The sequence below is a fragment of the Cimex lectularius genome, unplaced genomic scaffold (genome assembly GCF_000648675.2).
Source record: "Cimex lectularius strain Harlan isolate CLEC.00 unplaced genomic scaffold, Clec_2.1 scaffold16, whole genome shotgun sequence".
Lineage (NCBI taxonomy): Eukaryota > Metazoa > Arthropoda > Insecta > Hemiptera > Cimicidae > Cimex > Cimex lectularius.
Window position 1 is genome coordinate 2,929,907 of NW_019392679.1, and position 23,492 is coordinate 2,953,398.

At 33.5% G+C, this 23,492-nt stretch overlaps 1 protein-coding gene and 1 pseudogene across 1 annotated transcript; both read right to left on the reverse strand.

Moving 5' to 3' along the window:
• Positions 1–58: 58 nt before the first annotated feature.
• LOC106661426 (activin receptor type-2B) lies at positions 59–23,190 on the reverse strand. Its single transcript, XM_014384802.2, has 13 exons — positions 22,877–23,190; positions 19,617–19,778; positions 19,307–19,524; positions 19,036–19,232; positions 18,817–18,964; positions 18,620–18,756; positions 18,243–18,398; positions 16,492–16,712; positions 2,290–2,476; positions 1,541–1,678; positions 1,342–1,473; positions 1,137–1,279; positions 59–888 (listed from the first exon to the last, which is right to left on the reverse strand). Exons 3-13 carry the CDS (start codon positions 19,368–19,370, stop codon positions 870–872), a joined length of 1,542 nt encoding a protein of 513 aa, XP_014240288.1. The 5' UTR covers positions 19,371–19,524; positions 19,617–19,778; positions 22,877–23,190; the 3' UTR covers positions 59–869.
• On the reverse strand, positions 3,195–5,532 carry LOC106661427 (annotated as a pseudogene).
• Positions 23,191–23,492: the final 302 nt, after the last annotated feature.

A 23,492-nucleotide genomic window follows, 5' to 3' on the forward strand; every position in this document is an offset into this window, starting at 1 on the left:
CTCTACTTTGTACATCAATGAGTTATGAGTGATATTACTATATATATACTCGTATATATTTTTTTTTTTTCAATATATTTTATATTGTTTACACATTCTTTTAACAACACAACACTTACATTACCTGCTCACCATAATTTAATGAATATGAATTTCAAATTCTACAATTCCCTAAAATTTATTTAATGAAGTTTAAAAATAAAATTCATATAATTAATAATGTGTACATATATGTATAAAATCATATATATTTATATACAATTTTCATTTATAAAATCAATAGTCGTTACAGTAAAATAAAATTTAAAAAAAAATGATGACATCATCATAGTCGTAAATAAAATGAGGAACAAGATGGTGAAGGCAGACAAATTTAATTAATAGGAAAATAGAGGCTTCTAACATCTTGACTATAATCATGGTTAAAATGTTGAAAATATCCTTATTATTATCTGTAGGCAACAATCATATAAAAAATATTTACATATGTACTATGTATATTATTTAGCAGAAAACCTTTCAATTTTCTTATATCCCTTTTTGAAAAGGGAAGCTCCGAAAAAACACAACGTTCAAACAATAAGAAGATCTAAACAATCATCTATCTTCCGATGGGTTAAGACAGCACAGCACACAAAATACATCTATATTTGTTATAATTTTTCAGAGTGTGTAACCAACTGGGATGACTCCTTTTCAAAATTGCAAGTTTCACATACACCAATATTAATTGTTAATTACATTAATATTAAGAAAATTTTGATTAAATGGACACATTTATATGATGCCTATAGTGTATCTAATAACAAAAATTATTTAAGTATTTGTTTAAAGACGGTTGTCTTTTGTTTTTTTAATTGAAATCTATCCTAATGCCCCAAATCCATCCTGAAAGAAAATATTGACAAATTATTTATTGAAATTAAAATGGTGGCCTATATAGTGAAGTATCTTTACGCATGTGTATATAAATATTCAAGTTTATATATATAAATCAAGAAAACTTGTTCTTCAAACCAATTTTGAACATAAAAGTTTAATTAAACATTTATTGCACATGAATCCTTAATAAAGATTTTTATTTGGAAGGGAGGAATTATTATTTAAAAATTGTATATTACATACATACTACTTACAAGTTAGGGTCATTAATAAAAAGTGGCGCTGGGTTGCTTTTCGCTTGGAAAGCAATTCTTTCCATTACACATGAAGCGGAGAGCCTCGCTTCTGCATCATGGTCCCAACACTCTTCCATAGTGTCACATAAAGATTGCAGGCCCTTAAAATATTGTCGTTTTTAATTTTTATTTACTAATTTTAATAAGGGTGTATAATACTTACTGGATGTACTCTCCAAGTGTTTTTCAAAATGGGTCTTTGTTTCTTGTGAACAACACATTCTTGCATGTCTTCGAGTGTCGGGTGCTGACCCACTTCTTCCTCAAAAGGCAACTGATACTCCCCAATTACACTCTGTAGGTTAACAAAAATAAAATAAAATACATATATTGACTGAAAAAAATTATAACTTTAATCTTACTTCTTGTGCTGTACACCGTGTGGCCAATTCCCATAAAACTAGACCACAAGCATACATATCAATTCTGAGGAAAGCATCTCTTGAAAAATTAATGGCACCTTCCAACACTTCTGGAGCCATGTATCTTCTTGTTCCGACCTAATTGTAAAAGCTATGTTATACAAACGAATGCTCATGATCTAAACAAATCTTTTGATAATGGCATTAAAATTTGTATTAAAAAACATTTAAAATAATAAAACTGAACCAACTATACCCATATGCAATGACTTGTTTGATAGAAAAGGTGTGATTTGTATAATAAATTAATAAATGTGTGGTAACTATTTTAATTTAGACAATCACACTAAATTATTCAACTTCCTCCTACATTGCAATTTCTAAAGGCTAAATGCTGATAGGTGAGAAGATTAATTTTCTTTGGTTGATGGTTTATTTTATTTTGTTGGGTGTGTGCAGTGTGGAACTAAAAGTAATCATTATAAAGATAAATTTGTTACCTGTAACATTAATTATCAATGTTTACAGGAAGTCTGTTTAATTTTACTAAAACAATATTTATGTAAGCAGTGCTCATAAAAACGTCGTGGGTAGGCTAAACCAGCAAAACCTTGAAGAAATTCCTTGCATACAAGCAAGGACATTTATAGTTATGCAAATATTTAAAAACTGATTCATACTATTTTTTAAAAATGCACACCTCAAAAACATTTATTCAAATGTGTTTTTGCAATAAACTGTTTACTCACTTGGCCGTGAGTGTCACCACACGGTTTTCCAGGTTGGAAGATCAGTGCCAATCCAAAATCTGCTATGCATGCTGTTAAGTCTGATTTAAGAAGAACATTTCTCGATTTAAAGTCACGATGTGCAACAGCCGGTTTATACCCCTCTGTTTTAGTCGGTGACATTTCTTCATGAAGGTGCATTAGGCCTCTAAAATATATTTTAAAAAATTTATTATAAAACTTATTTCATTAATAGCAATATTTTACTAAAATTATTAAACCTACCAATTCATAAGGCAAAAGGTAAATTTTATTTGGCATTTTGATTAGGGGGTTACAATCCAAAAGAGACAACAATGCAAAAAGAAACAATTGTGTAATTATTATTATATATAATTACAAAGAGAGAAAAAAATATGTAAAAATAATCCAGTCCAAATAATACTGTGTTCAAATAATAATAAATGAGTGTATTATAATACTTTCAGCATATTACTTGAAATCTACATGGAAATGAAATATATGTCCATGTATATATATAATAGACATACATATATATACACACACACACATATACATTATATATAAAATTTGTTTTAATGGAGAGGGGCTTGAGGGGGATCAACTATGTCCATTTATCCCTTATTTAAACATTTATACACCAAAGGGTTACATTCGTTTTGAATAAGCCAAAAATTACAAAGAAAAAAAACAGAGGTGACAGCCAATTAAATTTCATCTTCAAAATTACAGCAGGTTATTGTTAATAACAATAAATAAATAAATAAAAATAAATAAAAACAAAAACATAAAAAATCAATGAGGGAATCTTTATAGTTTGTTTTACACTTTTATTCAGGTGCACAATTAATCTTTAAACACTTGGAAATTAAAAAAAAAAAAAAAAATTAAAAAAAAATTCCCTCTTTTTTTAATATTATTTATTGAATTCTTTATAAATATTACTACATATTATTGGTATTATTTTCTGTTTGCTGTCTGCTGTTTATTTCAAGTTCTGTTAATTTCTTCCACAATTCTTCCCTTTCTTTGGCACGCTGCTTTTCTCGCTGCCTGTTGGCCTTGAACGTGGATGTCAACTCATCAAATAGTTTATTGTTCATTTCCATAAATGTTTTTAAAACGTTGTATCCGAGAGCGACAATTGTCTTGTTCCAATGCTCTTTGCATAGGCGATAAAGCGGGGTGAACATTATGGGCATAATGACTTGATGGTGTTCTTCTACTAACGAAATTATATATTCGTTATGCCATAAGTAGAGAGCCCTTTCAGCCACCTGAAAGTGTGGACTTGCCACACATTTCGATACTTGTTTGAATATTACTTCTTGCACTGCTTCAAACTGTGACGGTTCAATGATGTCAAGTATCTCTTCTATCTCGCCGAGGAACATCACTTCCTTTTGGCTGCACGTCTTAGGCCAGAACTTCATAATGCCATTGACTACAGGGGCAGTCAACATTGGGTCCTTCTCGAGAAACTGTACAATGCAATATGCCAATTGGGCATGATAGAGTAGCAGACATTTGACTTTGTGTAATGGAATCAGAACTTTGATCAAGAACTGATTGTGTTCTGCTTTCAAAGGGAGGGCAAAGCCATTGATGATGCTCCCCAGTATCTCAAGAAGCTCTGCTATACCGTTGAACCGTTCAGTTTCAAAAATGAACTTCAAAAATATATAGTTTATCTGCTGCCTAATGAAGGCTCTCAGGGCAAGGAACTTGCCGTAAATCCGGTGCAGTACGGACTTAAGACAGTCTCTTTCTCTCGGATCTTCACAATCGAATAATTCCAAGAGTTGAAATACAAATCGCTTGTCTATCACTTTCTTGCCGAGCGACGGCTGAAAGTCGGGAGATTCAACAAATCTGAGAAATATCTCGTACACGAGAAGGAGGTGCGGCCAGGAGGCTTCGAAGTTCGGGTCATCCTCTTCTGGGTCGAATTCTTTGTTTTCGCTTGGAGGCAGAGTCCGGAAGAGGTTGTTGGATATCATCTTGACTATCTCTGGGTAGACGGGTTCGGTGAGGACACCCCTCTCATTGGCGATGTACTGAGCCAGCTCGCTCAGGCAAGCCTTCTTCAATTCTTTCCCTTTAATATTGGAGGCCGGGTCGGAGAAGTCGTACATGACGCTGCACTGTTGGAGTTTAAGTATGAAAAGTTTCTCTTGTTCGATCGGAGGGACGCTGGACAGCGGCGGGAGCGCCTGCAAGTCAGAGTCGTCCACGGACATCTTCTTCTTTTTGAACCTGTCCACCGGAGAGACAGGATCCGCGGCGGGTATCAATGCCGACGACATTATATTACATCATCAAATCGAACAACACAACGACAACACAATCCGAATAAGACTCGATCGCGGAAATGACCATTTTCACTTACTGCAAAGCGAGTGTCTTTCAATTCACCATGATCCACGATTAACGGAGATGAACAAGCGAAACGTCTCCACCCGGCCCGGAAAAACGGGCTTTCACCATTGTCCAGCGATCACACCCCGATTATTTCGGTCTTGGGCGACAACGGCACGGCAACACCTCACACCGACGGAGAACGTAGCATTCGGTTGACAAGTCCCGACACAAAAAAACTTACGACTCGGACCAGGGAGAAAACGTCGATCAGAGTTCGCACTTTCGCCACGCCAGCCCACACGAGAAAACTAGCTTTTACACACTTAATTACTTATACGGCTCACAACAAACGGAAAACTGAGGCCAACCTTCAAACAAGACGAGGAGAAGAGAACCACAGGTTATGTTATGATAGAGAGCTTCGGACGGGCGACTTTGTCCGACCTGCGCCCCCTACAACCTCGTTCCTAGATTTACTATTAAATTATTATCTCGTTATTCACGCTTCCACGGAATTGAAAAAGAAAGGAAAACGTCGAAACGAAACTATCGTCGAATCGATAAGCTTCGGTTGGACGCCCAAAAACCAAAGAATCCACGGATCTTCGAAAATCGGGTCCCTCGACAAAACTTCATTTCTCGAATCGCTAACCCGGAAAATATCTTCGATTCACATATGACTCAAAAAAATTCAATCTTTTATTCCCGACCGCTCGCGGCGGGAACGGCGAGAAATTTGCAAAATTTATTTTTAGAATAATTCTGGAGGAAAATAACGATCAGAAGCGAGTAGTTGGTCGAGGTACCACTCGCGGCGCGGTCACCGTCCCAGGGCAAACAGAAGATGGCAAGACATGGGCGCAGGCTCGGCCGCCGGCCTGCAGACGTCATCGCCTCGCCCCGTCGCGGCGCACCGTCGACCGACGACATTTCATCCACCCCTTCAAACCCACCGCCACCGCCGGCCCACAACTAAAATTACAAATGACAAACTTTTTTACCCCCCCCCCCCCAAAGAATACATACAGCACACACTTTCACATCACCCAACTGCAACATTACTTTGGACCAGTGATTCAACTCATTAACACAATTTATATTGACAAAATTTTGCAATTGATTAACCATCATTCTTTTGAGACGTTTTGATGATCAATACACAATGGAAAAAAATTGCTTTGAATAACTAAATTCGTAGATAAAATGTCTGGCAACGAAACAAACTTGTCCTAAGTTTATTTTTATTTGCCTTCGAAATTTAATAAACGCCCACGAAAACAATTGAACATTTCTAGAAGCTTAACAAGTAAATTTTTGAAATGCGGTCGGGTGTGATGTAGGTTTCAGAAAAACATTTTCTTTATCGTGCCAACGTTTCGATCTTTTATTGAGATCATCTTCAGGGCTCAATAAAAGATTGAAACGTTGGCACGATAAAGAAAATGTTTTTCTGAAACCTACATCACACCCGACCGCACCTCACGATATCTGAATAACTATCGATTAACTGTCACTAATCTCTACACATAAATTTTTGAAATTGACTATCAATAGCCAGTGCAGAAAGTGCTTCCAGCAACTGCTATGTTGAAAGGCAAGAATATGCCAATACACTGAATTAGCTAACTTTAAAGCAGACACCTGTTTTCTGCAATTATAATCAGACAGCATGAAGCGTGACAACAATGATATAATATTCTGATAATATTATTAATACTGATAATCTTCAAACGCAAGTCCCACTTTAGCATAAACGTATCAAAAAATAAAACCAAAAGTGGTTTATTTACCTATAACACTTTGTCTATGAAATTTGTTCAATAATTCTGGAATATTGTTTTGCATGAGTATATATTTTGATGAATAGTATTTTTTTAAATTAAATCTTAAAAAATTGTTATAAATTACAAATTTGCCTGCAAACTACTTTCCTTATATAATAATCTTCCGAGATCTGCATTACATAGAAATTTGCAAAATAAAACTGATGAAAGGTGCATTTGAGAGCTTTATTCATTCTATTTTTTTCCTGGCTGTATCTTTTAATTGACTGTTGGATTGTAGAAAAATGTACAAGGCTTCACAACACAAAGTTAAACAAAAAATAATTTACTTCTGTGTGATAAATTATTGATTATTGGTGCTATCATTGAAATTAATTATCAAACAAAGTATTTCAGTTTAATTTTTCAGACCAAATTGTAACCGGAAAAATTAAATAGAATGTAAACAAATGTTTTAAAAAATATACTTAGAATATTTTAGTATGAATGAATATGCTACAAGTTCCATACATTTCGACATTGTTCTAAAGAAAATAGTGGACTATTTTAGAAGTTTATGTAAAATGAAATTATGATAAAAACATTGTTAAATAAAAAATCATATGGTAAAATAAAATACTATTAATCTTTATATCAGGTAGCAATAAATCTTTTAGTACGCAGATGATCCGGCTATTTCACAACTTAAACATCAAATACATCTATACAAAAATTGATGCTCCCTTAACCAAACTTGATAAGTATTACACAAAACCCAAGCAAGGCTGAAGACATCCTTTTCTCCATGAGAGACACCCTTGTATTACACAGTGATTACAAATTAATATTACAATAGTTAAATATTTATGTTTATGGATGGACAGCAAACTTAAATTTACCATGGATGCTGATACGCTAGTGGCAAATAGATTGTATCAAGGACATTAAAATATTTTGTTACGGTTTGTTCTTAACTTTTGCCTGACGCTCAGTGGAGAAGGGAGGATTCTCCAGACAGGAGGTCCCAAAACTGGGTAGGAGAACAGTCATGTCGTAACAATTTTCTACTTTTAAAGAGATTTTCTCTCTTATTTTCTTTGTGACATAGTTTTAAATATTTAAAGCAAATCACATTTGTTTAAAAATAGCAATGAGTATATTTTATACTATTATGTATTGTAAATAGCACTAAATACTATCCAATCTAATTTAAAAATTTCCAATCTAAATTAAAAAAATTTAATCTGAAGTGTCCATCAATTTCACTTTCTTTACGAAAATACTTGTAAAACACTTAAATGTCACTATTAACAACTAATAATAGAAAAAAATACCAATTTAAATATAAAATTTATAGTAAATAAAATGTATGAACTATAAATATTCATTGTAGAACTAAGACCAACTACCGTCGCCACATAAACCAATTGCTTATCAAAACAGTACAAAGTTATTTATTTATCTTTCAAAAAACTTGTGAAGATTTTGTTTATTATTCATGATTCATAATTTCAGAAAAAGGACATTCACATTTTTAGAAGATTCTTATATGAATCAAACGTTTGTTTATTTACATTAAAAGTGGAACTTGTTTGAAGGATCTTGTTATTGAGTTCTACATAAATATTGTTGTTATTTACATAAAATTTTAATAAAGCATTAAACTTTTTTTCAAATCTGTACTGCTTTTTCACCATTAAACATTATTGTAAAATTAGTATAATTATTTAATATTACACTTACCTTTTTTAATTGTGCTTGCTTCTAATGATAATATATAGTTAACCTAAACCTAATTGTGGCATTTTAAAATTTTTAAAGCAAAACTGAAGTTAAAATGGAATAATCCTAATGCTAATCATATATAATTTGTATATTATTAATTAAATAAATAAGTAAAAAAAATGTGTTACAAATCAAATCAACATTGAATTACTAATATAGTATAGTGTCAAATATTGTGTAGTATATATGTGTGTATGACATTATCCTATGGCACACGAATGAACATCGTTCCCTTGATGAACATGTGAATGGTATTTTTAATTTGCCACAGCTTACAATGAATTTTTTCATGGTGGCAAACTGTCAAATATGTTTCAATTAAATTATTTTTACCATTTTTTAGTAGGCAGGAAAATATTGTAGAAATATGATACTTCATTATTATTTGGAGATCGGCAGATGCGTTCTGTCCCGCGGTTGTCCAAATAATCATTAAATAATGGTCACTAAACACCACACATACTTTGTTATTTTGTACTGTGCCAGGTTAAAGTACTTTTATTTCTGGACATATACACTCAAAAAATAAATAAATAAAATAAACAAGATCATCAGTTTTAATAAAAATTATTTAATTATAATGGTTTGAAAGAAAATTCACTAAAACACCAGAAAATCGTTTAAGGATAGATGAAAAGTTCATTAACAATTTATTACATGGTTTTGCTCTTAAGTATTACCTCCTCTGGCATTTCGGAGGACCTTAAAAACCTAGGCATCAAGTAAATAAATGACTGGAATTTTTTTATGAAACAGATTCCCATTTTTCAACAAGAGCAGTTTGAGGCTGTTCAACACTGGGTGGAGACGGTGAACGATGTCTAACCCTTTATCATGTGCCATAAGTGTTCTATGAGATTCATGCCAGAAGATGTAGATGTATTAGTCGGGGTGTAATATGTCAGAAGAACGTGCTGGCCAATTTATTGGGCAATCCCTACATCCTCCAAGTAATAAGTCAAGCAATATTAAGCATTAACACGAAGTTGTTCCCAATGAATGCAGTCAATGGGACCACAGCGTACAGAAGTACTTCCTTTTTTTTTGCTTTTTGTAAATACTCACCACACCTTTATTATTTCTAAGAACTTCCTTGGTCCTGACTATTCTGTCATTTATGTGAATGATTAAGTACCTTCAAAATCTGTGACTCTCCAGTTTCACCAAAATGTACAAAAATCACTCAGACTTGTCATCCAATGTTCAACAACTCACCACTACCTCATTCTCATTGAAAGAAAAGTTTGGTGATCATTGCACAATTCATCCTGGTCAGTGGTCACCATAAGGGGAATCAGCCAAAAGTTTTCATTTTTGTTATGGCTACAAAAAGATCTTTTAAGTAATGTAGGATGGGTGCACTCCGTAAATTACAGTGGTACCTTGATATACCCAAATGATATTATTAAAATTTTAAATATTTTTTGAAGTGTGAGCCTGCTATGGTGATAAAACAACCACCAATTTGCTCAGTTTTCTGCACACTTGCTTGCTTTCCCACTGCAGAAGCAATTTTTTTCTTCTTTTCTTTTGCATATAGTATAATTTTTTCTTTTACAAGGGTATTTCAGCTATGAAGTTATATAAACCCTCAGGGTGCTGTTTTTTTTTTTTTTTTTTTTTTTTTTTTTTTGGGGGGGGGGCAACCGAATAGATGAATGTCAGGTTCAAATCCAGGGCCAGTAGATTCCAACCCGGGACCTTTACAAAACAGACCTTTACCTTTACACCAAGTGATGAGCACAGAGTCAAAAAGTTAACTATAAACCTTATTAAACAACAAAAAAAAAAAAATCCAAAATAATTTATTGTGATACCCTTGGTATATATCTTCTAAAGAAGATTAACAATCAGAATCTGCACTTTTCCTGTTAGGTTATGCCAATCTTCTTCAGATGTCTATTTAATTTTCAGTGTCCTTTTAAGAATCCTGTTAGGATTTGAAGTTTTTTTCTTCTTTCCTTCCAAAGTTTGTTAGGAGGTTCTTGGATTGTTTGTGTTCAATGAGTGACTTCCATTCTTTCCTCATTTTCTTTTTGCCCTTCTGTCTGAGGTGCTTATTGATAGTGCTGAATCCTATGCTTCAGAAAGGCTCGGGTCTTAACGGTATAACAACCCCTTTTCTTGCAAGTTCTGCTTTCTTGTTGCCTTCTACTCCCAAATATCCTGGCACCCAGTGGAGGCTGACTTTGTTTTGCACACCTTATTTGTTTAATTTAGTTTTACAATTCAGCACCATTTTTGACCTAATGATGTTTGAACTTGGAGTTAATGCTTTGATGGTTGCTTGGTTATCTGGCCACAATGTATTTTTTTGAGGGGGTCTGGAACTTGGCCCTTTTTCCCCCCTTCTTTTTATCCCCAACATCTACCTCCTTTCTCTGCTCCCATAATACTCCTTGGGTTGGTGTATTGCTCTCTCCTTTTGAGAGCTTTTCAACACAAGAGGAGCAGCCAAGTTTCTATTGGTCCTTCGGATTGTCCTCTTTTGATACATATTCACCGTGCTAAATTGAAAGTTAAATTTGTCCATTTACCTCAGGGCATATACTAACCGACGGTCAATGGCTTAGTATCTTGCTAAAAAATGCTTGCTTAGTAAAGATCAACCATTGTTCCCTCTTCTTTCCTTTGAAAATTTTTCCAGTCTCACTCTCAGTACTCACAGGCCTTTCCGTTTGTGTTCTTTTTATGTCATAATTTGGTAAGGATCCAACCAGCATCTGTAGTCTTGGGATACCTGATTCCTATACCATAGACTGTCTTGGCTCTGCCCTTGCCTCCTTGGATGTTAATTCTTTCATGAGGCCTTGTCATTGGCATGCAAAAAGACTAAACACCTTTTTGTTTGTATTAGCCCAGTAAAGGCTAGTTTTATGGCTCTATCTATTAGATTCTCCTGGATGGTATTTAATGCACAACTATTAGGAGCAATCTGGGATAGAGGGATGATTGCCAGAATGAAGCCAGAATTCTTCGTTGAATGCTTCGGTGAAGGTTTTCTGAAAAGACCTTAGGGTCCTTTGTCAAAGGATTCCACCAACTTGGTATTCTCTTTTTTCTTGTCTTCCTGTTTATTACGCTCTTGTCGTTTCATGTTCGTTGCATAATGTTTTCTTCTAAATTCCGGGAACCTTTTTTTTTGCTATTTTCTGTCAAAACCCCTTTAACCTCTTGTAATTTGCCCGTTTAGGTACCATCAGGTCCAGGAGCTACTTTATCCTGCAAGACTATTCCAATCTCTTCCAGGATCTGCTACTCTATCCTCTCTGAAACCTCCATCATTAAAGCTGGAAGAGAGCTTTGCTTTCTTTTTCTTTGCTTCTTAATTTTTGAAGCTCTACAGCCTCTATTTCTTTTTGTTTAATATTTGGGTCCATATGAATTCCGATGAATAGCTAGGGATCAAAATAATCAATCCCACAGAGCCCACATGGTGGAAAAGACTGTAATTTAGACCAGAATTTGCTCAAGTAGTCTAGACTTCCTTCTAACCACACAGCCTAAGCTAAACTGTTCCCCTCGGCTTGGGGGATTTGGTAAGATAGGTAGATAGGAAGGAATAAGTGGTACGTAAATTGTATGAGATTGGCAGTCTGACAGCACACATTATCCATCTTGCATAGTACAGTTAAATAAGCACAGTTTCAATACCAACCCGATAAAGTTTAAAGACATTCCTCAGCAGTAGACTTTGCTTGCTAATCTAATTGTGGCCATTTGAGGGGTATATTGTTTTGGTGTAAGTTCATCCATACGTCACTGTTGGTGTATGTATACATCCAGTATTAATCCTTTTTTTGCATTGCTGTGACAAGTAAATGAGTGTGTTTTTCATATGTCTTTATCCAACCAGATAAAAAATTTCTTTTTGAAAACTGAACCAATCAGTGGCCCGAATAATTTTATGTAACATTTAAAATTGCATCTAAATATATTTGGTGGCAGAGAATCACCTTACAATATATTCTATATCCATAGCTGGTCCTTTCTTAAGGAAAATCAACTCTGCCTGCTTCTGTGAATAGGCATCTTGTATTACAATGGTATGAGTATCTAGCTCACAAAGTACAATAAATTTAATTGTACGCGTCCTGGATGATTTTGCCCTGTAAGCCAAGTCGTCTTCACGACCATACTTTTACCAACATTTTGTTTACATTATTAATTAATGTGTAGTATTTAGTGATCATTAGTTAATGATTATTTGGAGATCTTGGAGCGGTCTGGTGTGACGTAGGTTTAGAAAAACATTTTCTTTATCATGCCAACATTTTGATCTTTATTGAGATCATCTTCAGGGACTGGGATTTATAAACACTGTTTAAATGATACAAATAGGATGTGAAAAAATGAATTTGTACAATGCTAGAAATTTTAGACTCAATTAAAATATGTGTCATGTTGAGAGTGCCAGTGGGATATTGATGTTTTATATTTATATATGTTGCATTTTGAAGAGGTGGAAAAGGAAGTAGGGATAGAAAAACATTTTTATAAGAGGAGTCGGCTTCTTTGAGGTGAAAGGAGCTGGCAGTGGGAAAAAACGTGTAATGGTTCAGCCTGATTATCCTTTCAGGATTATATAGACGGGGATAATTAGGGAAAGGAAAGTCAAATTGTTGAAGAATAAAACTATGTAGAAATGTTTGATATGAGGAATGTAATGATAGTTTTATATGTTTTGTGTGATGTATTGATGACATATGTATGTTATTTATATTGAATTTTATTAATGATATTAGCGTAGCTGAGACTGAGTTTACATATGTCTGTTATGCTGTGTTTATCTCTGTTGATGTAAACCATTTCTAAGAAGTAATGTTTATGTTTATTTTGTTCTGTGTGTAATATTTTTGGATTGTTGAAGTCTAAATCTGCGGATCTCATTTGTATAGGATCAGACTCAGACAGTCGCCATTTGTCCAACTTGTGACGAACCAGAGACCCTCAAACACTTAGTGTTCTCCTACTACTAGAGCAACTCTTTTTGACCGACTCTTCCAGCTGAAAGAAGTAATTAAGCCGTTTTGTTTTGAGAGCCTGTTAGCATCAGGTAACGGAAAAGTTTATAGAGTAATTTATGAATTTCTACGGAACGCCGGGTTGGACATATAATTAAGTCAGATAGCCGAGTGGGCTGGGATTCTGCTGGATGGGCGGGTTGCTGGCGGGGGGGTTGCCACAGGGCAAGTTGTGCTCCGGACTGGGACGATGCGGACTTTTCCACGGCCCCACCAGGGGATGTAAGTGGTTTTTATCCACATATTTCTGAAGCATCCGAATCGGGGTGGTGTGTAGAAATTATGAATGATGGAATGAGTGTGGAGTTCAATCTTTTTTTTTAAAGATGATTCCTACTCCTTAAGTAATGGTAAGGTTCTTAATGTGAGTAGGAACCATCTTTTTAAATAAGGATCGGGGTGGTGTTGCCCAAAAGTCTATACTTAATAGGTGCACTTCGACCGACCGCTCGGCGGTGGCCTGGGCTGGCCTGGTCTGGTTCCATTCTGGCGGGATCTTGGACACTACTCACGGGACTTTGGCTGTATGCTAAAAAGGCGAGGCCATAAAAAAAAAGAAAAAAAAAAGTCTAAATTGTGTTGATGTTCAAAATGGTTGGTAACCAGTGATATAGGATTTTGTTTGGGTTTTTTGCAGTCATAGATATGTTGCTGTACTCTCTTATCTAGATATTGGGATGTAATTCCGATTAAGTTGCCAGACAGTTTAAACAATTGATTTTGTAAATTACGTCAGACTTATTTGTTACTGGTGTGGCATCTTTAATTTTGGAAAAAGTGGGTAAATTGTTTTATAATTTTTGAAAGCTATTTTTAAAGTTATCAGAAGAGAGAAATGTGTTTAACTTAGTGACAGGCCGTGAACGAATGGCATGGACATGTATATTGGTTTGTCTGTATTTGATAGATTTGATGTGGTATTATTAGTAATAGTATATGGAGTTAGTGTTGAGTTGTAGTTGTTGATTATTCTGTGGATTATGCGTTTAGGGTAGTGATTGTGTGGTTTAGGTTTGTACATCTTTATGTACTTGTGATAGAAAGATTCATGGCGTAGGGTAGTAATTCTATTCCTTTGGCCTTGTTTATTATTATATGAGGATGATGGTGTGATGAAAAGTTGAGGTAGCGATCTGTGTTTCTTGGTTTTTGATACCAATTTGTGATTAATGTGCCATCTGGTTGTTTTATTATGAGTGCATCTAAAAATGGAATTTTTTTTGTTGTTTTCAAATTCATATCTAAATTACAACTTGGATGAAAGCTGTTAAATGTATCTCATGTAGTTTGAATTTGATCTGTGGGGACTGCTGTTAATATATCATCTACATATTTCATATAAAAATGTTTTTCTATCCCTACTTCCTTTTCCACCCCTTGAAAATGCAACGTTTATAAACATAAAACATCAATATCTCACTAGTCACTGGCACTCTCAACACGACAGGCAATAATGATACATCTATTCAGAAAACAAACACTTTGAATGAGTATGAATATTTTGATTGAGTCTAAAGTTTTCTAGTATTGTACTAGTATTCTAGTATTTTTTTCTCATCCTACATGTATTTGTAAAATTTAAACATTGTTTATAAATCCCAGGCCCAGAAGATGATCGCAATAAAGGTCGAAACGTTGGCATGATAAAGAAAATGTTTTTTCTAAACCAGACCAAATCACGCGATCTCCAAATAATCGTTAACTAACAGTCACTAAACACCACACATAGCTATATAATTTAACTTAAGTTATTACATATAAACACATATAGAAGGTGCTCTTCATGGACAAGTATTAGGTATTACATCATCTGGATAAGAGAGTAAAGCAACATATCTATGATTGCAAAAAACCCAAGGAAAATCCTACAGCACTAGACTACCCACCATTTTGAACACCAGCACAATTTTGACTTCAACAAATATTTGACTTCAAATATTACACACAGAACAAAACTAACACAAATGTAACTTTTTAGAAATGGTTTACATCAACAGAGATAAACACAGCATCAATTACAGAACAGACACGTAAAATCAGTTGCAACTTCGTCAATATCATTAATCAAATTCAATATCGATAACACACATATATCAACACATCACATGAAACATTTAAAACAATCATCACATTTCACACATAAAACATTTCTACATAGTCTAATTCTTCAACAATTTGGTTTTCCTTTCCCTAATTATTCCCGTCTATATCAACCTGAAAAGATAATCAAGCCGAACCATTACCAATGTTTTTTCCCATTGTTGGCTCCTTTCACCTTAAAGAAGCCGACACCTCATATAAAAATGACTTTCTATCCCCACCCCTTCAAAATCCAATGTACATAAACATAAAACAGCAATATCTCACTGAAACTCTCAACGCGACACACAAGAATGACACAATTACGCAGAAAACAAACACTTCACATAAATTTGAAAACTTATGAATTGAAACTTATGAAAACTTATTGAAAACTGACTTCACATAGTCACATAAGTCAGTACAAATACATACTTATTCAGATATCGTGAGATGCGGTCGGGTGTGATGTAGGTTTCAGAAAAACATTTTCTTTATCGTGCCAACGTTTCGATCTTTTATTGAGATCATCTTCAGGGCNCGATAAAGAAAATGTTTTTCTGAAACCTACATCACACCCGACCGCATCTCACGATATCTGAATAACTATCGATTAACGGTCACTAATCTCTACACAAATACATACTTTGAATGTAAAATTTTCTAGCATTGTATGAATTCATTTTTTTTCACATCCTACATGTATTTGTAAAATTTAAACTATGTTTATAAATCCCAGGCCCCAAAGATGATCTCAATAAAGATCGAAACAATGGCATGATAAAGAAATTTTCTAACACCTATGTCACACCAGACCGCACCTCACTATCTCCAAATAATTATATAGCTACATTACACAAGTTTTCTTGAAGATAAATAAATCTTGAGAACAGATCATCCTATTTTTTCTGACATAATGTGTGTTACATTTTTATGTATGTCTATGTGTTATCTATAAATAATTAGTTGTTGTTTTAAGGTTTATTAAATCATTTATGTGAAAAATGGTTGAAAAATTGCCTATTTTGAACAAATACCACAGCAATGAAAAAGTAGCACCGATATCTCTGTAAATTTAAATTATAACGTATATAAATTTTTTTTTCTTCGATCAAACAAGATAAGGTAAGTATTTTCCTAGAGTGTCATGCATTTAAAATTAATTCTAAAAACTGGCATTAGCTACTGACCTTGCCATAGATTCTGCAATTCGGCAAAGTTGAGGCCATGTCAATGTGTTAGCTTTCAAAAAGTCACAAAGAGATCCATTTTCATGGTAAGAAGTTATCAACCAAAACTCTGTCTGGAGTCCATCTCCATGTCGTTCAACATCAATATACCTTAAAATGCAATCATGTTTCATGTGGGGAAGCTTATAGATCTGTTGTTCACTTAGCCATGACTGTTTATCCTAAAAACCAAAACGTGCCTTTTTTTAATACCATCACATATGGGAAACAACATCCTTCATGAGAGTAATTTAATTAAAACACCACAATAACATTATAATGAAATAATATAAGCAAAAAAAATAAAATAAAATAAATATCACAAATCTGTTTCCATATTTAATCTGTAAACATCTTTGCATTACATTATAACAGAATATGAATATATATTATCACATCAATGTTAATGTACTTCTACATAATTCAAATTGGTGTGTGTGTGTTAAACTGTTAAGGTTGAATGTTTTGTTGGCATGAGTTGGAACTTTTTTCTGTGTACATCCTGAGTTGTTTTTTTCAGGGTGTTTTGTAAATTTAAAATCAAGGGCCTAAATACAAGCCAAGATTATTGTATCTTCCCGTAGTGAACTTACCAGTTAGTCTGAATTTGTTTTTAATTTTATTACTTGCTCCGATTACAAAAGTTTTTCTTTCTTTTCACAACTGTTGTGTCATAAAATTTAAAACATTTTCTCCTGTGGACTATAGAATTTAAACATACTGTGTTATAACTGTGTATACCGGTGGCTGCAACGGCTAAGGTTTGAAACAGCGACTCATTACTGGAATGATTCTGGGTTGCATCTCGGTAGCAAGCAATTAATTAATTTTAAGTTAATTGGTGTTAATAAAAAGTGGTAAAGCTGTTGTTTAAAATCAACTAACAACTAGCACAAAAGTTGCATGTTGTAAACAGGATGTGAAGAAAAAAAAAATGTTGGGGGATAGTACACCCTATTTGCAACAACTTTAACATATAGTCGCTATTTTCATAAACACTATATTCTTCTGAAATACTTTTCAATTAAGAACATTATAAAATGTTCAAAATGTCTAATAATGCTTGTAAATCCTTCATTAATTTATTATGAATAAAATTATAAAACTTTAAAACCAAAGAGTTCTATTTATCATCACCTGAGCTGTTGATAGTTGATCTCATGTGTTTTTCAACAAAATATACACAACAGGTTTACCACAATTAGGAAGGGTACATTTGTGTTTTCTCAAGTAAGGTAACTTTCCATGGAAAAACTAAGAAAAAATCATAACTCATCAGGACCAAAGGTAGGGATAGGGACTATATATGGAACTTGTTGCAAATATGGTGTACTATGTAAAAAAAACCTGTATATATAATGTGGGAAGTTTATGGGCTGACAAACATCTGAGGTCATCATTGGCTTCTTCATTCTTTTTGCTGACCTTTAATGAATATTCTTTAAATATCGTGGAACTTTATAAATGTACAAACAAATGTGTCTCATTAATTTCAAATAAAATAGTAAACAATTCAAAAATGCTTTTGCTTAGAATTATTGACTTTGTGTGCTTTATGAATATTTCATTCCTTTGATCCATCAAATATCATAGTTTATTTGCATCTTATTTATAAAACTTTGCTTATTTATTTAAAAAAATTATTATTAATTATATATATTAGACATTGTGTATATTTTATTTGTATTTCTAGGATGATGTGTTGATTTTACCTGGACAGGGAAGACTTTTACAGCAACAACATCTGCTTTATATTGTGCTTTCCATACAGCTCCAAACCTCCCTTTTGCCTTGACTTCTATCAGCTGAATTGGCCTGCATCCAGTAGTCGGGGATGGAGGCATTGGGTGTGGATCCATAGTCGGAACCTGAAAAAAAAATTAATAATAGTAATTTTTAAAAAATTGGTTGATATATTTGAAGGGATTTGTTGCAGAGACACAGTACAATTGAACATGTCAAGGGGGTGTATTTTCCTTTCCCTAACTTACCCACTTTTGAGACAATCCATGAATGGCAAAAGGAAAGTAATTTTTAAATTAGTTAACACTCTTGCGTAACACTAATGGTTCAATTAACTTCTACTCACCTCATTGAAATAAGAACCTTTCTTATTCCTGTATACCCAGCACAGTATCACAAATGCTATTGAAAGGAGGACCACTGGAAGCAGAGTAAGTAACACTGGACTTACAGTGTTCAGTGCAATTCTTTCACCGGGAATCGCTTAAAAAAAAAAATAAATAAATATACTGCATTTCATGATGTACACTAGTAAAAACTTACTGTTCTGTGTGGGAGTAGGGGGTGTAGGCTCCCAATAGAAGTCCCTATTACACATATTTCCCTCGCAACAACAGAACATAAGTTCTTTCCAAGTAGATTCAACACAACGAGAATGTCCAGAACATTCGTTATTGTTCAAAAAACAACCCTAACAGAAATTGAATATAAAATTTACAATTCAATTTTTTTCTATGTAAGATGCAAGTAAAATAATCTTACTTTCAATTTTATCATAGGTTTCCCTTCAGTATTGTTATGCCATAATACAAAACAATAAACTCCTCCACGTTTTTCGGTCTCCGAATCTTCACAATTAACTGTTTCATTACATCCTTCAGAACCGGTTTCATTGCACAAAGTTTCATTATGGAATTCACAGTGTGTGGTGTGTGTAATAGTATGGCACAAACTTAAACCTTTTAAATAGATTACAATGCATTAATTCATTTGAAAAGTGATAAAGTAAAATAAAATAATAAAATACACTTACATATCATGTAACTTAACATAAGTACAATAGCAGCTGTACAACGCAATGTTAAAGTAGCAGCCATTGTCGAAATTAGTTAAAATATACCCGTAGAGTGCAGAGGAACAGTAAAAAATAATTCAGTATTGGCCGAGTTTATTGAGCTGTAGGCTTACATTGTGAGCCAATGGGTACACCAAATAGCTTAGTAGTATGAGGTAGTTTTAGCATCCTTGAATCTAGTTAAAAACAAAAATTCTTGTTTGTTTATAACCAAACCTAACTTTAAACATAATAAATTTTCAATAAGATAAATGTGAAAGTAACTTACCTATTCAGCCTTTCCGTTTTCACTTTTATCTACTTTCAATTTTCATTCAGCAATTATCACATCTTTTTTTTCACCAAAAGACAATTATCATCATTGAATTTCTCAAATCAGATGTCCAATCTTCCAATTTGATGAAAGTGTTATTACCACCCATACCAGAATCTGAAAGTAAATATAATTCAGTCCATTTCACCTTATAGAATAAATAAAACTGGCATGTAATTTTTTATATATAAGCAAACACAACAGGTGTATAATATACATTGAAAATTTAAACATTTCTGTACTGAAAATTGCAATATTTTACATTATACATTTTTATTGTGTTCTTTTTGCCTATTTGCAACGTTTCAGCATCTTTTGTGCCATAATCATGCATTTTTTCTAACTATTTTTTAATTTAACATATTTAAATTAAATAATAAAAACAAGTTATACTTATAATAATAAATAGTGAAATTAATATAAAACTAAAATACAAAAATGGCAATGCACACAATGTGGTTGATCACTTGCTGGTTTGACTAAACAATAAATTTTATCTAGTAATTTATGTTTTATATTGTGAATTGAGGGAAAGTCTACAAGTGAACATGTACCACAATTGTCTCTAATCGTCTTGGTGGTTTTGACCAGATATAAACCTTTAAAAATTGTAAAATGTGAAAACGTTCTTCACAGTCAAATTAGTCAGAATAAAAAGATCGGGAAAATTAGAAATGATCCAGCTACAGTACTAGGTACGACTGTAAAGGGTATGCTTTACTAGGGTATCTGTAATGTCCTGATCATCACAGAAAGCTGGCCAATAAAACGTTTATTATGCCATCCTTTCCACAATTTATTAAAAAAGTAAAACTAGTCAATTATTAAATATTCAATTTTATTTTTTAATTAATATTTTAATACATGTATTAATTGCATTTTAGCATTAACAATTAGGCAAATTATTGGCAAAATAACATGAAGAGATTTATAATTCTTCGTCAACTAAATAGCATTTACACCTGGTAATTCAACTAAATTGGTGGTTGCAACCATTTCAAAACAAATCTGGTGCGAACTCGGTTTAAAGTGTGGGCTGTATTATGTCTATAAAAGCGTTTTTTGACATTATCGTTATGTTAATCGCAATTTTTTAAACAACTTTAAAACCAGTGAATAAGTAAAAACTGTCCAGAAGATGGCTACACTGTAAAAATTACCTAACCTTTTGCTTAATAAAATTTATTAATTATTATTAAATAAATAAAAACTGACAATAATAATTTATGGTGTAGGTTTGTATATGCACAAGCAGGATAAGAAAGAAGAAAATAACTCTTATTACTATTATTTATGGGACTAATCCCAGTATAAAGAAATTGAAACTATTAATGATTTATAATAATTTTTAAATGAACAACGATCCTACACAAATTTAGCACTTCAATAAAATAAAAATGGAATATATTTACCTTTACAGATGCAATAATGGCCATAAATTTCTTTAAATATTATTCAATACATACATAAAGGGAGAATTAAAAAAAAAAAAAAATGGTTGATCATGTTCAATGACTACGTTAAATATATTTAAAAGTATATACAAGTGGATATAAAAAATCATAGTACGTATCTTCTTTAATGGGTCTATGAATTTCTGAATAACAATTAGCTGATTGATTTTAACAAAATTTTTGCATTTGTGGTTCTATTGAAGCCAAAATTATAGAACACACAATTAAAAGAAAATAGTTGGTACTTCAACAAACTAAACATTAAACATGTTTATACTTCTAAACATGTAGAAACGCATATTAAGCAAATAGCTGTGTACGAATCTTATGGGTAATTCATAAAAAGGGTTAAATAGAATAGGATATCATTATGATAATACACTGGTGGATGAGAATGATAGTGAATTATGCCTTTTAACACAATGGATTTAATTTCTGGGGAAAAAATAGCCAACTTTTTTTTTCTATCTTAAGCACTTCTAGCCCAAAATTTTGACGTCCAAGCATGAGCCCTCATCCAAAACAAAATGACTGGCACTTCAATATAAACATTCAATACACATACTGTCGTTTAAATGAAATAATGCATATTGACAAAGATAATCAGGTGAGCAACAATGAAGTGTAACAATAGTTTTAACATAATAACTATGGCAAAAAATATTTGAAAAATAACAGAGTATTGCATAAAAACAACCATGAACCATCACATGGTGTTATGTACTAACATATAAAACAAAAAATATAATAAAAACTTAATCCATTTATGTTTATTGGTCTAATTGACCATATTGATTATTTCAATTAAGTATTCTTTTTATGTAAGGTCTTGGATGAGATAAAAAAGTTAGTGTCATGAGCGGGATTCAAACCCACGACCTTCGCCGCTGCTCTAACCACTTGAGCTATCATGATTTCGATCTACTCAAACACCATCTCCCCATCTCAACTTACAACCATTTTACCACTTTTGGCCATTTTTCAAATAACGTATAATCAGGATTCAATTCTCAGCGACTTATGAAAATGGCCATGGCGAGCTGTTAGTGAAGTGATTACTTCTTTACTTATTATATTAATTCATTTATGGTTAATAGTCTAATTGACCATATTAATTATTTCAATTAATTAATCTTTTTATGTAAGGTATTGACTGAGATGAAAACGTCTGAGTAGATCAAGTCCTGATAGCTCAAGTGGTTAGAGCAGCAGCATACTGAGCAGAAGGTCGAGGGTTCGATCCCACACATGACACTTTTTCATCTCAACCAAGCCTTACAAAAAAATAATAATTAGTTGAAATAATAAAAACAGTTTTGTTAAGGTGTACAGATTTCTTTGGTCAACGAAAAATAAATACTTGACAAAAAACAGATTTTTATATTTAAATTTATATTTTCAGGTCAAAAAACGTTTTTATAGAGTAGAGTTAGCAAAAGGGTGGTTGTGTGTTAAGTGTAGCAGCTGTAAAAGAGTGCGGGGTTGTGATGTCGATTGAGGGGGTCGGGCCATGACCCACCCCAACAATGTTTGTAAACATAAAAATACGCGAAGTTCGGAAAGCGCGGATCCGCTCGGAGGCGAGTGAACGTGCAACAGTCGGGTGGAGGAAGAGACCTTACGGCCGTCTAATGCTCACTTTTCGACGGCATCCTTCCACCAGACACCAATGAGCTTTCTTTCACCCCCGGAATAACCTTTAAGGGCATGTTACGGGGAGAGGCGGGAGACGCCGATTTTTATTTCCGACTGGCAAATTACCTTTTTTATAATTATATCGTTCCCGACTGCGACACTCGTCCGTCCCTCGGAGGACAACTCCAGCACCTAATTCAAATTAGACCCTCGCTACCGAACGCACAACTCGTTAAAACAATATATTCCACTACGACACTGGCTTTAAACGGATCGGGGAGGGAAACCCTGCCGGGATGATCGGCTCGACTGACAACATGTGAAGAAAAACGGGTGGAAAAGCGATTTCCCTTCTTTAAAACACCCAACGGTCAAACTTGGCTTTTTTTCAGAAAATGGAACGACTAGGGTAAAACATTCCAAACCAAGATTACCAATATGGCCGCGGCAGTACCAACTGTTCGTTTTTTTCCCTTCTTCCCCCTTTATCTTTCCAGAAAAGAACGTGGCATTATATTCAAGAACGATTTTAAAAATTATTCATTTATTATTTTATTTTAAACTTGATTGATGGAAAAGTTTAATTCCCCCTAAAATTTGAGCTGTTGAATGACGTCAAATTGTATTTAACTAATTAAGGTTTTTAGTTAAGATAAAAAAGTCAGTGTCACGAGAGGGGTTCGAACCCACGACTTTCGGCTAGATACGCCGCTGCTCTACCACTTGAGCTATCGTGTCTTCG

Bases quoted from the DNA above. Each gene is read 5' to 3' on its own strand.
- LOC106661426 (XM_014384802.2), bottom strand. From the start codon at position 19,370: ATGGCTGCTACTTTAACATTGCGTTGTACAGCTGCTATTGTACTTATG. The intron at 18,399-18,619 runs GTGAGTAGAAGT...TTTTTTTTTCAG, and splicing joins AAGGTTCTTATTTCAATGAG to GTTCCGACTATGGATCCACA. The intron at 16,713-18,242 runs GTAAAATCAACA...TTTGGTTTTTAG, and splicing joins TAAAAGTCTTCCCTGTCCAG to GATAAACAGTCATGGCTAAG.